This window comes from Chanodichthys erythropterus, chromosome 22 (genome assembly GCF_024489055.1).
Source record: "Chanodichthys erythropterus isolate Z2021 chromosome 22, ASM2448905v1, whole genome shotgun sequence".
Lineage (NCBI taxonomy): Eukaryota > Metazoa > Chordata > Actinopteri > Cypriniformes > Xenocyprididae > Chanodichthys > Chanodichthys erythropterus.
Window position 1 is genome coordinate 20,138,926 of NC_090242.1, and position 15,218 is coordinate 20,154,143.

At 38.9% G+C, this 15,218-nt stretch overlaps 1 protein-coding gene across 8 annotated transcripts; it reads right to left on the reverse strand.

Annotated features, from left to right (window-relative positions):
* Positions 1–6: 6 nt before the first annotated feature.
* med15 (mediator complex subunit 15) lies at positions 7–14,459 on the reverse strand. Of its 8 annotated transcripts, none has more exons than XM_067376905.1 (18): positions 14,310–14,459; positions 13,261–13,348; positions 13,097–13,148; positions 12,975–12,998; positions 12,715–12,873; positions 12,370–12,608; positions 8,904–9,404; positions 8,592–8,762; positions 4,069–4,170; positions 3,490–3,608; positions 3,270–3,403; positions 2,865–2,999; positions 2,716–2,779; positions 1,390–1,456; positions 1,125–1,285; positions 659–825; positions 484–582; positions 7–331 (listed from the first exon to the last, which is right to left on the reverse strand). In XM_067376905.1, the coding sequence occupies exons 1-18, from the start codon at positions 14,375–14,377 to the stop codon at positions 195–197; spliced, it is 2,487 nt and encodes an 828-aa protein (XP_067233006.1). In that variant the 5' UTR covers positions 14,378–14,459; the 3' UTR covers positions 7–194. The 8 variants fall into 8 exon arrangements, with proteins under 8 accessions (XP_067233006.1, XP_067233008.1, XP_067233010.1 ...); XM_067376907.1 differs by having other exon boundaries at positions 8–331; positions 12,370–12,611; positions 12,984–12,998; XM_067376909.1 differs by having other exon boundaries at positions 8–331; positions 8,592–8,759; positions 8,913–9,404; positions 12,370–12,611.
* Positions 14,460–15,218: the final 759 nt, after the last annotated feature.

Consider the following 15,218-nt stretch of genomic DNA (forward strand, 5'->3'; position numbering starts at 1 on the left):
AGATTGAAACAGCAGTTTAAATGACTTTATTGATCGAGCAATGCACAAACAGTTAAGGCTTTAGTGTACTGAAATAAAGAAAACAGATGATTATTCATGTAAATAAAAAAAGACAAAGAAAGTATTAATATATTGCCATCATTCCATAGACGTGCAAGGATTATACTGGGCTGCTAGTGCGGATGGGAAAACAACTAAGCAGCTGAAAGGCAAGCCTGTCTCACGCTTTGAGCCCAGGTGTTCAGCAGAGCCGTCACAGAGTGCTTGTCAGGGAGCTGAAGGAGTTTAGAGGTCATGTTCTTATGCACATTCTGCAAGAAGGGGTTGGCCTCTGAAAACAGAGAGAGGAAGGTGAGGAAGTGTTCATATGTTTCACAGCCTATGGATTTTCATTTAAAATGGATGCTTAAGGGGGGTTGCATTTTAAAAGGCAGTCTAAGATAGGACACTGACAGTTAATGCACAAATCAGGCTTAGACGCACCATACTGCTGACCGTCATCTTCCCAGTGGGGGCTCTGATCGGGGTAGTCAGCAGGAATGCTCAATTGAAGAGGGGGAACACTGGGAAGATTTTTATCATCTAGACAGAGACAGTACCATGGTTAATTTGTACACATGTACAGGATGCATATAGTGGGCATAAGTTCTGAACTGACCTAGTTTACATATGAGATGCACCGTTCCATTGTTGCTGCAAAAGGACGGGTCCAGATTGACCAGGAATTTGGAATTAAGCCGAGCCACCTCCCCTTGAAGTATGTTAGGGATGGTCTGGCGCTCGTCATCCTCAAGCTTCCGCTTACGGGAAGGAATTGAGGGGCCCCTGTAATGAAAGAATATATTTTGTAATATGTAAATTTGTGAGTTAAGACAGTATGTTTTTTTTTTTTTTTAAGTAATATTAAATAATAAAATATTTATTGAGCATCAAATGAGCATATTAGAATGATTTCTGAAGGATCATGTGACACTGAAGACTGGAGTTATGATGCTGAAAATTCAGCTTTGCCAACACAGGAATAAATGACATTTTAAAATATGCTCACAGTATTGCCGTTTGCTGTATTTTTGATTAAATAAATGCAGCCCTGGTAACTGGCCTTAAAATTAAGTTGATCTTACGTGATTGGGGGTCCATGAATTGCGGTCATCGCAGGAGCAAATGTGCGGTAAAGTGAATGGTTGAAAACCGGGGAGCGGATGTTGGCCAAGACAGCATCCAGCAGGGGCTGGCACAGGTATTGTTTTTTGGTACAGGGCACTGGGGGAGGGGGAGGAGTCGGCTGAAAACAAAAGTCAAGACGTCACTGTAAAAAAATTGGTTACTGCTTTTAAATTAACAACAACTTAACTTTGACTTCCGATCTTGAAATAAAAAGTTACTCACCACTGCCATGTCATTCTTTAGTTTTTCCAATGCTATTTCACACTTCTGTAGTGTTTTAAGTGGACACCTAGTGGAAGACAACAATAATGCAACCTTAAAAGGGATAGTTCACCCAAAAATGAAAACATTTACTCACCCTCAAGTTGTTCCAAACCTGTATAAACTTCTTTGTTCTGCTGTCCACAATGTAAGATGTTTGGAAGAATGCCTGTAACCAGGGCTTGTCAAATGCGGGTAGATTTCAGCTGTGGCGGGTAAGACAGCCACTCCCACTGGCCACTTCGGCAGGTTGAATTTCAGCCTCTACAGCCTAATCAAAAGGTAGCCAAGCTTGTTGTAGCACAAAATTACAATCCGATCACGATTCTTTATCGATTAACTTAGTGAAGGCGGGATAGGCAGAATCACGCTGAATGACACACAGAAGCGCGCACTCTCTCTCTGTCGCGTGCGCACTCATTTCTCCTTGCGCCTGAATAGTCAAATACACGCACACATAGATGTCAAAATGTCCATCGTGTGGAGTATCTCACGTGAATACAGTCGGTTATGGCTTAAGTGTATGTAAACAGGTGGGTAAAAACTGGATACGTGTCAGTATATTAAATACATGCATTCAGCAGCTCAATTAAATACCTGTCTCATTAATGTTAATCAACAAAAGATCTTAAATAAATGTTAAATAAACCTACTGTATCTAAAAGAGTTTAGGCTATTTAACTTACTATTGTATTTGTAATTTGCTTTGTTCTTTTTATATAGTCTAACAAAATAAATTATAAAATTTACCATATTATGGTCATATTACCCACCCCTTGCCCACCCGTACCAGCTGATATATCATGTATAGTCTGCATTTGAAAGTTTGAAAGGGTTTTAAATCTAGCTAATCAAGTAAAATGACTCAAAATCAAGTAATTTTAGCATGTCAAAGTCAACTTTAATCATATAAAATGTAATTTCCCAACAGCAAAATTGTGGCCAGTGAAAATGCTGAGTGGCTAGTAACTTTGAAAAACCACTAGCCACAGTGGTTGGTGAGCAAAAAAGTTAATGTCAAGCCCTATCTGTAACCAAGCAGATCTCGCCCCCCATTGACTACCATAGTAGGAAAAATAAATACTATGGCAGTCAATGGGGGACTCTGCTTGGTTACAAACTTTCTTTCAAATATCTTTCTTTGTGTTCAGCAGAACAAAGAAATTCATACAGGTTTAGAACAACTTGAGGGTAAGTAAATGATGACAGTATTTTAATGTTTGGGTGAGCTATCCCTTTCATTATAAGCCCAAAATCAACACTAGAGATAGTGTCTAGCTTTCTTACCTTGTGTTGGGGTCAGTCAAAATGTTAAGCAAACTTTTCATTTTGCTTAAATCCTTCTTCCTATCTGTAAAGACCAAACATAAAGCATAAGCACTAAAATCAAGGGCAAATTAAATAAATCAGCACCAAAGAGAAAAAGTCTCCAGTACCTTCATTTTTGTCTATTTTGTTAATCATCCTGCGCAGCGGCTCAATATACTTTGACAGCTGCTTCAGTTTATCCATGTAAAGCTGGTCCTCAGACTGTGAAGCCCCTGCTGGACTCATCACAGAGTTTGGATTGCCTATAATCCAAATGGGAAAAAAAAAAAAAAAGTTTAATTAAATTCTGGCTGCCACTAAGAAGCAATCTTATAGCCGATAGCCAATAACTGGCTGAAAACTGTCTAATTAAACAAAATAAAACAAAAGGTCCATCAATCATTTGATTTATTGTTACAAATAAGTCATCCAAGAATATAAATGTACTAAAAGTGCTAAACACAAACATACACACAGATATTATATATATATATATATATATTATATATAAAAACAAGAAATCTGCACTGTACCTGGTGTATTCAGGGGTCCAGGTGAAGGTACCTGTAGGGGGTAACTCTGTGGGGTGCGTGAAGAGGCAGGACTCTGGGATGGCTGGGGAGAGGGACTGGGTTGGAAACCTCCTGGAGATGGGGTCGGACCAGAGCTAGAGGCAAAAAAGGGTTGAATTAAACTTCTGCAGTTAATACTGGTAAATGCATATTGGAGAAAAACTAAACTATTTTACTATACCTGACAGAGTTGGGCTGAGAGGAAGGAGGCTGGGGGGATGGCTGAGGCTGTGGGGGAGGTGGCATCGACTGGGGCGTCTGCACCTGAACTGGGGAGGGTGATGACATCATTTGCTGACCCTTTGAAAAAGTCAGGAGAAAGGGAAAATGAAAAGGGGTTCAAAGTGAATAGATGAGTGGAGGAGAGCGTGCACACCACTGGTGAAGCCAGTTACCTAGAGATAACAGACATAGAGTCAAGATCAGCTTGCTTCGACTGTAGAGCACCAGTAGACGGCGCTGTTTAACCAGTAGATGGTTGCTTCTTATTTAGCTTCCTCACTAATGTCACTTTATAACAAAATCCAGTCCACTTACCTGTGCCACACACTTTTCAATTTCACTGGCCTAAATGCTCCTGTGTAATTTCCGACTAAATGTTTCTGATTGTGAAACTGGTTGGGGGTGGGAGTGGGGGGTAAAGGGAGGCAGATGAGTGTGGATTATGGACAGCCTTCACTCGAGTGTAAAGGCACAGACGTACGCACCCACCCATTGGGTTGCAGCGCTGAGACCCTGCACTCAGCCCTGCGGTAAATACCTGTGGCATTTGCTGTCCTCCCATGGCAGCGGGGTTTTGAGGAATGGCAGAGTTCGGGGTGGCGCGGGGCAACCGAGGTGGAATTTGCATCCGGGGCATCATCTTTGAGGAGGACAGAGGGGACAACAGACATGTCACAAGCAAAACAATAAATGCAGTGCATCAGCGGACATGAGGAAGCCCATGCAAGAATGCAAACAGAAATAGATTCGACAGGCCTGCAAGCACAGATGCACATACAGTCACATTCAATTATGCAAAACAAGGCTATCCAAAAAATAAAAAGATGTGCGGGAACGGCAATCTAGTGAGCTTCCTGTCATTCCAAGAACTCATAAAGGAATATCCCGGGTTTAATACAAGTAAAGTTTAAACGACAACACTAAGTTGTGACAATGTTGATTGCTACTAAAAAACGACTTGGGTTACACTTTTTTTTACAGTGATGTAGTTACATTGTACTATTAACTAACTACATGTACTTACTAAACATTTAAAAATAGGGTTAGGTTTAAAGGGTTGGTTCACCCAAAAATGAAATTTCTGTCATTAATTACTCACCCTCATGTCGTTCCACACCTGTAAGACCTTCGGAAAACAAATTAAGATATTTTTGATAAAATCCGATGGCTCAGTGAGGCCTCCATTGCCAGCAAGACAATTAACACATTCAGATGCCCAGAAAGCTACTAAAGATATTTAATTTTATAAAGTGATAGAATACTTTTTGTGCACCAAAAAAAACAAATATCGACTTTATTCAACAATATCTAGTGATGGGCGTTTTCAAAACACTGCTTCATGAAGCGTCGAACCACTGATTCGAAACAAAAGATTTTGTTTCGAATCAGTGGTTTGGAGCGTTTATCATACTGCCAAAGTCACGTGATTTCAGTAAATGAGGCTTCATTACATCATAAGTGTACATCATCATTTCAATGGTTCACCACTGGGGGGCGTGAATTTGGCAGTTTGATACACACTCTGAACCACTGATTCGAAACAAAAGATTTGTAAAGCTTCAAAGCTTCATGAAGCAGTGTTTTGAAATCGCCATCACTGGATATTGTTGAATAAAGTCGATATTTGGGGTTTTTTTGGTGCACAAAAAGTATTCTCGTCACTTCATAACATTAAGGTTGAACCATTGTAGTCACATGAACTGTTTTAAATAATTATCTTGCTGTCAATGGAGGCCTCACTGAACCATCGTATTTTATCAAAAATATCTTAATTTGTGTTCCAAAGATGAACGAAGGTCTTATGGGTCTAGAACGACATGAGGGTGAGTAATTAATGACAGAAATTTCATTTTTGGGTGAACTGACCCTTTAAGGTTAGTTACTTGTCCTTCTGTTACTAATCCTTCTGACAACATAACATTGTAAAGAAAATATTAAAAAAAATACAGCTCAAATAATACAAGTTTTAATGGAAGAAATAATATAAATACTTTTACAAAATTACTGTCATTTCTGTTTTTAAATCATCCAAAATTGGCCCCATTTACTTTTGCTGTAAACGGCTCACAGAGTGTGGTAATCAAAATGATGCCGTTTGTTCTTAAATTGTACTGAACCCAGAATATTCCTTTAACGTCACTGTCTGTCAAGACAAGGCAAGCCACAGGCCGATGGATTTCATGCTCTCTTTTCATGTACCAGAATCATGCAAGGAACGATGCAGTGGGTACTTCTGCATCTCCAACAAGCCTTTCCACTCTAAATTAAAGCTGTGGTGGAGCTTGCCATCCACTAATGGCTTTTAAAGGGAAGCTCTGATCAAAAGATGGGCAGATGCAATGCAACGCAACCATCAATACCTCCCTTGAAACACATTAGGGAAATCATTTAAAAGCTCAAAGTAAAATATCACTGTTTATTATTAACAATCATAGCAAACTGTAATTTATACAGCTTTGTGCAGGCTAACCTAAAAATGGAATGCATTTCTTGTCAGGTGCATGCAGAAAGGGCTTGTGGGTTCAAAATAGCAAGCAAGCAGTCAGGCAGTTAGCTGCACAAACACGCATAATGCAAATGAGATTAAAAACTAACGCTACTCAAATGTAAACTGACTGCTCTGCTAGATTTCACACTCTGCAAAAGAATAGAGATTTCCATCTCTGGCTTTAGTATAAACTAGGGCCACACAGATGGGAAAAGCTGAATAAAAGCAACATGAAGCAAAATGTTATCCACCGAACACTCGCAGATGGGAGGGCCACCCTTGAGGGAGAGATTTGACTAAATGTATTTTAAAAAGTAAAATGGGCATCTAGTTGAGCTTATCTTTATCATATATAACTAAAGACAGGATGCACTACCTGCTGATGGCAAGTGCTGACAAATAAAGAAGAAATAGCCTCCAGAATGCATTTTTAGGAAGCAGTGTTGGGCATTTATAAACTAAAACTAGCTACACTACAGAACTAACATCAGAATGCTGGCTCAGTATTGGCTGACGGTGTTTACGTGAGAAGCACGACACGTGCGTTATGCTGATGCAGGAGCCGGCCAATAATGAGTCTGCGTTCTGACATAGAACACTGAAGCCTGCACTGCCTATACAACGTAAACAGCATAGGAGACTGACAGGGGAGAGACAAAATTGTTGAATAAAGTCATTATTTTTGTTTTGTTTTTGAACACAAAAATTATTCTCATCATTCCATAACATTAAGGTTGAACCACTGTAGTCACATTGACTATTTTAATGATGTCTTTACTACTTTTCTGGACCTTGAATGTAGTAATTATGTTGCTTTCAATGGGGGATTCAAAAAAAAACTCTCGAATTTCATCAAAAATATCTTAAAGGTGCCCTAGAACCAGTTTTTACAAGATGTAATATAAGTCTAAGGTGTCCCCTGAATGTGTTTGTGAAGTTTCAGCTCAAAATACCCCATAGATTTTTTTTATTAATTTTTTTAACTGCCTATTTTGGGGCATCATTAACTATGCACTGATTCGGGCTGTGGCCCCTTTAAATCGCTCGACTATAATACAGTGTATTTACAAATTCACACAGCTAATATAACCCTCAAATGGATCTTTACAAGCTGTTCGTCATGCATACTGCATGCATGCGTCGGATCATGTGAGTATAGTATTTATTTGGATGTTTACATTTGATTCTGAATGAGTTTTAGGCTATATGCTCCGTGACTAACGGCTAATGCTACACTGTTGGAGAGATTTATAAAGAATGAAGATGTATTTATGAATTATACAGACTGCAAGTGTTCAAAAATGAAAATAACAACGGCTCTTGTCTCCATGAATACAGTAAGAAACGGTAAGATGGTAACTTCAACCACATTTAACAATACATTAGCAACATGCTAACGAAACATTTAGAAGGACAATTCACAAATATCACTAAAAATATCATGTAATCATGGATCCATCTGCCATTTTTCGCTATTGTCCTTGCTTGTTTACCTAGTCTGATGATTCAGCTGTGCACAGATCCAGACGTTAATGCTGCCTGCCCTTGTCTGATGCCTTGAACATGGGCTGGCATATGCAAATATTGGGGTCATAACTATCAATGATCCCAACTGTTACGTAACAGTCGGTGTGATGTTGAGATTCACCTGTTCTTTGGAGGTCTTTTAAACAAATGAGATTTACATAAGGAGGAGGAAACAATGGAGTTTGAGACTCACTGTATGGCATTTCCATGTACTGAACTCTCGTTATTCGACTATGCCAAGGTAAATTCAATTTTTGATTCTAGGGCACCTTTAATTTGTGTTCCAAAGACGAACAAAAAAGTCTTACAGGTTTGGAACAACATGAGAGCAAGTACTTAGTGACCCTTTAATCAGATTTTCCCGTAACAAGTAGTGCATTAAAATATTATACATTTCAAAATTAAACTTACTTAAACTTCTACTGACTTAGTTCAGTTAACTAATTTAAAATAAACTTTTTATTTTGTCATATTTTATTTTAAAATATACATTATATAGAATTATTCAGCTGTTTGCCTGCATATTGTCGAAATGCGGCTTGTTTTCCCTTTTTTCAATGTACCCTAAGTATTAATGGATCAAGTCTAAAGTATCATTTATGTAAACAGAACAAACAATGAGTTATTGGTGGTAAAGATTAATGCTTAAAATTAGGGGTTTGGAAAAACCCTGAAACCCAAGTATGAGTAATAGTAAGAGTGGTCCTTGCTAGTTATGAGTAACTTGTAGTTTGTCAAGCTACTTGCAAAGTAGCTTTGCTAACACTGGTGAAGACATGAGTAGCTTATTTGTTCAGAAACATTCAGCTGTGATTGGAGCCAACCGCTCTGGCCCACAACTAAATCTCTATGGACAAGAAAAATATTGATGTATAATACTTCTGTTGTTATTTAGACAATGTGCATTACACTACAACCCACCACCAGGCAAAGAATAAACAGATCTGATGTTCAAAAGAAATACAAGTATTGATTTTGGTGGCATGCAATCACTCCACGCTCCAGTCTCTTATCTCAATCCTCACCACGCTTTGCACTAGGTTTACCTGGCCAGAGACTGCTGTGAGCTGGGCCCCCTGCTGGACTTGTTGAACCTGCTGCTGCTGCTGTTGCTGCTGTTGTTGCTGCTGTTGTTGTTGTTGTTGTTGTTGTTGCTGTTGTTGTTGTTGCTGTTGTTGTTGCTGCTGCTGTTGTTGTTGCTGCAAAACTCTCGCCTGCTTGTATGAACAGAAGCAAACAGAAGACACTGAGACTAGCCGGTGTAATATGCTTCTCCGGACCACTTGTGACAGATATTTAAAGTAGTTATAATGCATTTTGCATTATTATTGCATTCTTTTAGGGCAGCTGATCTTTACCTGCATTACCTGCTGGAGCTTCAGATGTTGCTGCTGCTGTTGGCTGAGTGAGCTGATTTGTTGATGCTGTCCTGGAGCCATTTGTGGTAATGACTGGGGCACCAAGACTTGCTGCTGCGAGTGAGGGGGCATCTGACCTGCCACTCCCTGAGCCTGTACCTGGCCTTGACCTTGAGCTTGGACCTGAGCCTGAACCTGGGCTTGAAGCTGCTGCATTTGCTGGATACTCTGGGCTTGGGCCTGTGCTTGAGCTTGAGCTTGAGCTTGAGCTTGAGCTTGAGCCTGAGCCTGAGCTTGAGCCTGGGCCTGGGCCTGTGCTTGAGCTTGGGCCTGTGCTTGAGCTTGAGCCTGTGCTTGAGCTTGAGCCTGTGCATGAGCCAGTTGTTGTTGTTGTTGGTGTTGTTGTTGTTGTTGGTGTTGTTGTTGTTGTTGTTGTTGGTGCTGTTGTTGTTGTTGGTGCTGTTGCAGTTGCTGCAGTTGCTGCATTCTGGTTTGGTGCAACTGGAATTAAAGCCATCAAAAGAATAAATAGACAATAAATTAATTGTAAATAAATACAAATAGGTAAATTAACCTTTTAATTCAAATACTGTCATGTAGTATCTTCATTTGGACATGATTTCACCAATCATCACCACTATTTAAAGGTGGGGTAAGTGATATTTCAAAAACACTGTTGGACATGGTTGATATTTGAAATCATACACCCCCTCTCTTCATTGCTCCGCAGTAGCAATCACAGCTGATGCGCAACAAAATAGTTTGTTGTTAGCCGTCAACAACACAGCAGCTCCAGACAATCAATGACACTCAAACCCAGTGTTGCTCACATGTGGAGTGGAATCAAAGCAGCCTCTGCGTCTGTTTTCAGGCCTTCCCGCTTAGCTCTCTCCAGCACCAGAAAGCCTTTCTAATATTAACGCGGGTCCTAAAGCGTTTGCCCAGTCATAAACCTTTATTCCAGTGGTATTCTTCTGAGCTTTTCTCTTTTGTATTGTGTCTCATGTCTCTTTCTGCTAATCTCCCTCTTGCTCATTCTGTCTCCTTGACCATCATACGCCACCTAATGCTGATTGGCTACACGTTTTTTGTTGTTTGTTGGTGTGTCGGTCTGACTAACTTCCAAACAGCGTTTTTTAAAGCTGCAGTCCGCGATTTTTCCTCTTTGTCGCCATCTCTGTTTGAAACCTGCAATTGCAGTCATATGCGGAACAGTTATCTGTATGTGCGTTGTGCATCAGCACAGCTCGTCAGTGCGGATGAATCTAATGTTTGCTGTCAGTCACTGCACCGGTGTGGATACTGAACTTCAGAATCACAGATTCTACGTCTTGAAAGTATGACCAATATAAGAATTTTCACTGGAAAATATCATCTGAACAAGTAAGTAACATTTATGCCACTTTTGTTCTGACCAACTGAGGAAAAAAAGCATTAGGCCTACAATAAATCACGCTGCCAATGATGATTTAATCTAACGATCGCTTAGCTCGGATCATGCCAAACAGTGCAAATTATCATTACTGTTATATTGTTCTCAAATTTTAATGTTAACAACATCAGCATTGCATGACCGTGTATTTAGTGTATATTAGCGTTACCTGTAGATTTCAATTTCTGTAGCCACTCCACAGTCCAAAGTCTTTTGCTTTTGACTACGGGTGAATCTTCAATAAATTGTCACTGATGATTGTCATTTGGACCTTTCTGGATTACAATCCACCATCAAAATGATAAGTTTAATTATTTCAGCTGCTGTGAGAACAGGCTATAAATGATCCGCTACCAGCAGCATCTCACTAGGGATCGACCGATATGCATTTTTCAGGGCCGATGCCGATTATTACAGATCAAGGAGACCGATAACCGATATTTTGAACCGATAAAATATAAAAATGAAAATTTATGTCAAAATTAAGAATAAAAAGGCCTCTGACAAAGACTCTCTTTAAATTATTTTAACACATCTTTAATTCTGAGAACTGTTCATAATAACAACATTAATATTAATAATAACAACAAACATAAAAAGTGCTAGGAGCATCCATCAGCAGCATTCTGTAAACTAAGTAAAACTTGCATCCATCAGCAGCATTCTATAAACAAAGTAAACCTTAAAGCAAATTTAAACAGCAACAAATGAACAAATAATGGAAAATAAATGTAATCTCTCTGAAGTTTTATAAAGTAAATTAAAATGGGTAACAATTAGTAGTATACAGGACAGCGTCATCCAGAAACGTGCAATGTGAGATTATTGACAATTTACGTTATTAGCATAGGGTTATTAGTCAAATGAGAGAGCGCGGCCGCGGAGATAACTAAATCAGGAATAGGGAGCTTGCGTCGTGTCAGAGCTCACGCTTGATGCCCTTTCAGCTCTTCAAAATTGCATAATGGTAATTCTGAATCTGTATGATAAATTATTTTGCAATCATGTTAGAATAAAGCAATATTTCTCCAAATATGCGCAATTTTTTTGACTAAGAGCCCTAACGGAACGGACGCTGTTCAGTGAAGCTATGTGAACAACACACAAAAAAAAAAAACGCTGCAGACGTGAGTGAATTCATTCGTGTTGATAATCTATTCACAATATAACGTTAAGTTGGCTGAATGGTGAGAGAAGTAGGTTTTAGTTTCACTATCTCAGCACTGATGTGATGATCCGTTAAAGCATATCACTGCAATGACGGACATTGACCGGGAATTCACAGTATAATAACTGAACGGGGCTCGTCATCATAAATCAATTATATTTAGGTGTTTTGCAACTTCAGTGTAGTGATTAATTGCAACTTCAGGAACGTTTACTGCATTCTTACCTTCGAGAGATAACTTATTGATGTGTGATGGTGATCACTGAAGCAGCTCCTGTGCTTTCGGTGTGAGAGCGGAACATTTTCCAGCCACGCCAGCCGTATTGATTGGCCAGGCTCGTGACTCCCAACAAATCAGACGGACGATGGGTGGGGCTTAGTCTAGGCCACAGAGTGGTGCGCTCTGACTGAGGTGGCTGGATCAGTGCCAGATCGCGCATTTCAAAATAAAATGGTTTTATCGGCAAATCGGTTTTGAAAATGGCCGATGCCGATAACAATAAAAATGCTTAATATCGGCGCCGATAATCGGTCGACCCCTTCATCTCACTTCACGTGATAAAACCGACTAGCCTGGACTCCTTCCTTTCCGTTTACGGACGTGACGTAATAAGACACAGACGAACTGCAGCATGCTCGAATTTCCTGCAGAAATCCACCATGTCGCTCTTATTATGAAACATTATTACAAGCTTACCGTTGTGAATCGAGCTAAGATAATGAGATAGTTTTGAACACTGGCTGGTTATGTACTTGCTCAAATTGATTTTGGACAATTTTTAACCAAAAAAAGTTACGGACTGCAGCTTTAAATATCGCATACCCCACCTTTAAGTAGAAACATTAATCTTTCCATTCTTCATTACCTGGTTCTGTTGTTGCTGCTGAGTCTGGGCTTGCTGCTGTTGCTGATTCTGATGCTGCATTTGTTGATTCTGATGGTGCTGCTGCTGTTGTTGTTGAAGTTGGAGGTGCCTTATCTGTTGGATCTGCTGCTGCATGGCATTCTGCTGCTGAGGCTGCATGACACCCTGCTGCTGCAGCTGGAACTGCATGGACTGCTGCTGTTGCGGCTGCTGTATCATCTGCATCTGCCCGGCAGCCACTGCTGGAGTAAATATCGCATCATGTCATCTCATGGACATGTAGAATTAAAATAAGATTATTAAGCCACACAGTCTCTCTAATCAGCTGACAGCTATTGAATTTACCAGCCTGCTGGCCTCCCTGCATGGTATGTTGACCCATCTGCATTTGCCCCATTGGCCCCATACCACCCATTGGTGCACCAGGGGGGCGTGGTCCAATGCCAATAACTCCAGGACCACCTCCACCCACTCCTGGCAAATTCTGCAGGGCATTCATGGGGTCTAAAAACAAACAATATTACCTTGAAATTCAGCAGAAAATATATTCTAACAGTTAAATGGTAGACTTAAAAAGATCTTAAATAGCTAGCTCTTTAATTTACCAGGCCCACCTTGAGACTTCTTATCTGCAATGAAAAACAATCTGTTCAGTACACAGTCCACATCTAAAAATCACAGCAATAAGACACAAAACAGCATAGTAAACAGTGAATTGGCTACTTACGAATGTCTCTAAAATGAATTATCAGCCTCGCAACCAGAGATAAATACTCCTCCTGTTTCCCCCCAAAAATATGAAATGTTATTCACTGCCCTTTTAACAATCTCACACTAACAAAACAGTTCTGTTAAAGTGTAACATGTAAACTTAAAAGTAGTACTACTTACTCTGGTCTTTGCTTTGATAAAAACATGGCTCTCCATGTCAGTACTGGACTTTGTGTGAGCAGTTCCTGCTTTTCTCATGGCTTCATCTCTGCAAAATAATAAAGCAGAAGTCTGAATATTTTATCACAACTGATGCACGACAAATAAGAAATGTTACCTATCATTTACTACCACTAAGAGATATCTCAGAACATGAGCACTATTAGCAGGGCTTTTTAATTGTAACAAAGAATAAAACAATTACAAGCAAAGAGATAATAAACTATATAACATATTCTAAGAGGGTTACAAACATAATATGCAATTCTGAAATGAGCTAAAGTGTATTATCTTATAAGTATTACAGCAAATAAGAGTCTTATAAGCAAATTAATTCATAACTCTTTAAAAGAACTCAAATATACATCTTTAAAATTATGTTTTAAATTTACATTTATGAATGTAAAATTTTACAAGGAATTAATAGTAAAATAATTTAATAATATGTATCTATTTTCAAAGAAAATGTTTAACTATTACAAAAGTTTGGGGATAAATTCCTTTTATTAATATTAGAAAAGTCCATTCAAAACACTATATAAACAATTCCAAAATAAGTGGTGAAAAATCAAAGTGATGAAAAAGGAGCAATTGGGCAGCTATTAGAAGAGCTTATAATGAGCCTAAAGTGGTCACAAAAGGGATTAAATATCTTTAAGGTTAATTCTCTTTTTCCCACAACGTTATACAGCATTTATATATATTTAATACATGTTTCGCTTGTACATACTTGACTATTATTTAATGAGGCTTACTTTCTATTAGCTAGCTAACCGCAAAGCTAAACTCTAAACAGAAAATGCAATCTCGCTTAATGAACACAATAACGTGATCAGATAATTAATACCATAAATTCACGTACAGCCTATTTTTGAACATTTCGGCTGTTTAACGTGAGCTGATAACAAGCCTGAGCATCCGCTAGTTAGCAGCTAACTAGCTAGCCGACTCCGAGACTTCCAGAATGTGCTAATATAAGGACATAACCCAAAAAAATATTGTATGCTCACATTTGTGCCACTACTTTCTGTCGAAAGGCTGGACTCCTCCAATCACTATCAGGACCTGGGACCTCCATAACTGTTATTACTGAACAACGTTGAACAAGCTGCTTCCAGTTAGCGATGTCCGCTTCGTAAATGAATCATTCCAGTGAATCGGATCTTTTCAAGGAATCGGTTGAACCCGCTCACAGAACTGGTCTGAAACATTCGTTCAAGAATCTGAATAAATTATCTGTTCTCGAATCGAAGAAATAGCCTAATACAAATAAATCTTACTTGAAATATAAGTTTAATCCTTAATTGATTGCCAGATTTATTACACACGCAACAGTGGTCGTCTTTTAAGCTTTTTAAGTAGAGATATAATAGTGTTTTTTAAGTAAATGCACAAATAGGTTTAAAATACTTTATCTTTCTTAGCTCAAACATATATGCAAAAAACTGAACTATTGCATAGTAAATGTCAATAAACACAATTGAAAAAAAGAATAAAAAAGTAAAATAATCACTTAAATGGTTAACTGAAATTAAAGAAATGCAACAAAAGAACCGATTCGCAGAAATGAGTCGGACTTCCTTAAACCAGGCTAGGCTAAAAACGGATTTTCTCAAAGTCTTTTCTAGCCAAAGTCCCTTTAAGACTGTGTTATTCTATAGTCTTTGGTTCTAGCGAATCTGGAATAAAATTTGATTCACATGTGTATGTGACGAATAAAACTTTGAATGATGATTAGCTATGCTAGGCCTACATATGGTTTAGATCAGGGGCGATTCTAGGGTCAGAGCTTTAGGGGTGCTGAGCACCCAATGAGCCCCACTGCCACCACCCACCCTCTTTTCACATAAAAACAAAAAATATGTCTATTGAAAAATAACTTTATCATTTTAACATTGATTCAACTAACTCCAAAATCC

What these genes read in the sequence shown, in the direction of transcription:
- med15 (XM_067376903.1), bottom strand. Translation starts at nt 14,377, where the DNA reads ATGGAGGTCCCAGGTCCTGATAGTGATTGGAGGAGTCCAGCCTTTCGA. An exon ending in GAGGACAGCAAATGCCACAG is followed by an intron (nt 3,609 to 4,068) that starts GTATTTACCGCA and finishes ACTTTTTCAAAG; the next exon opens with GGTCAGCAAATGATGTCATC. An exon ending in TGGACCCCTGAATACACCAG is followed by an intron (nt 3,000 to 3,269) that starts GTACAGTGCAGA and finishes TTTGGATTATAG; the next exon opens with GCAATCCAAACTCTGTGATG.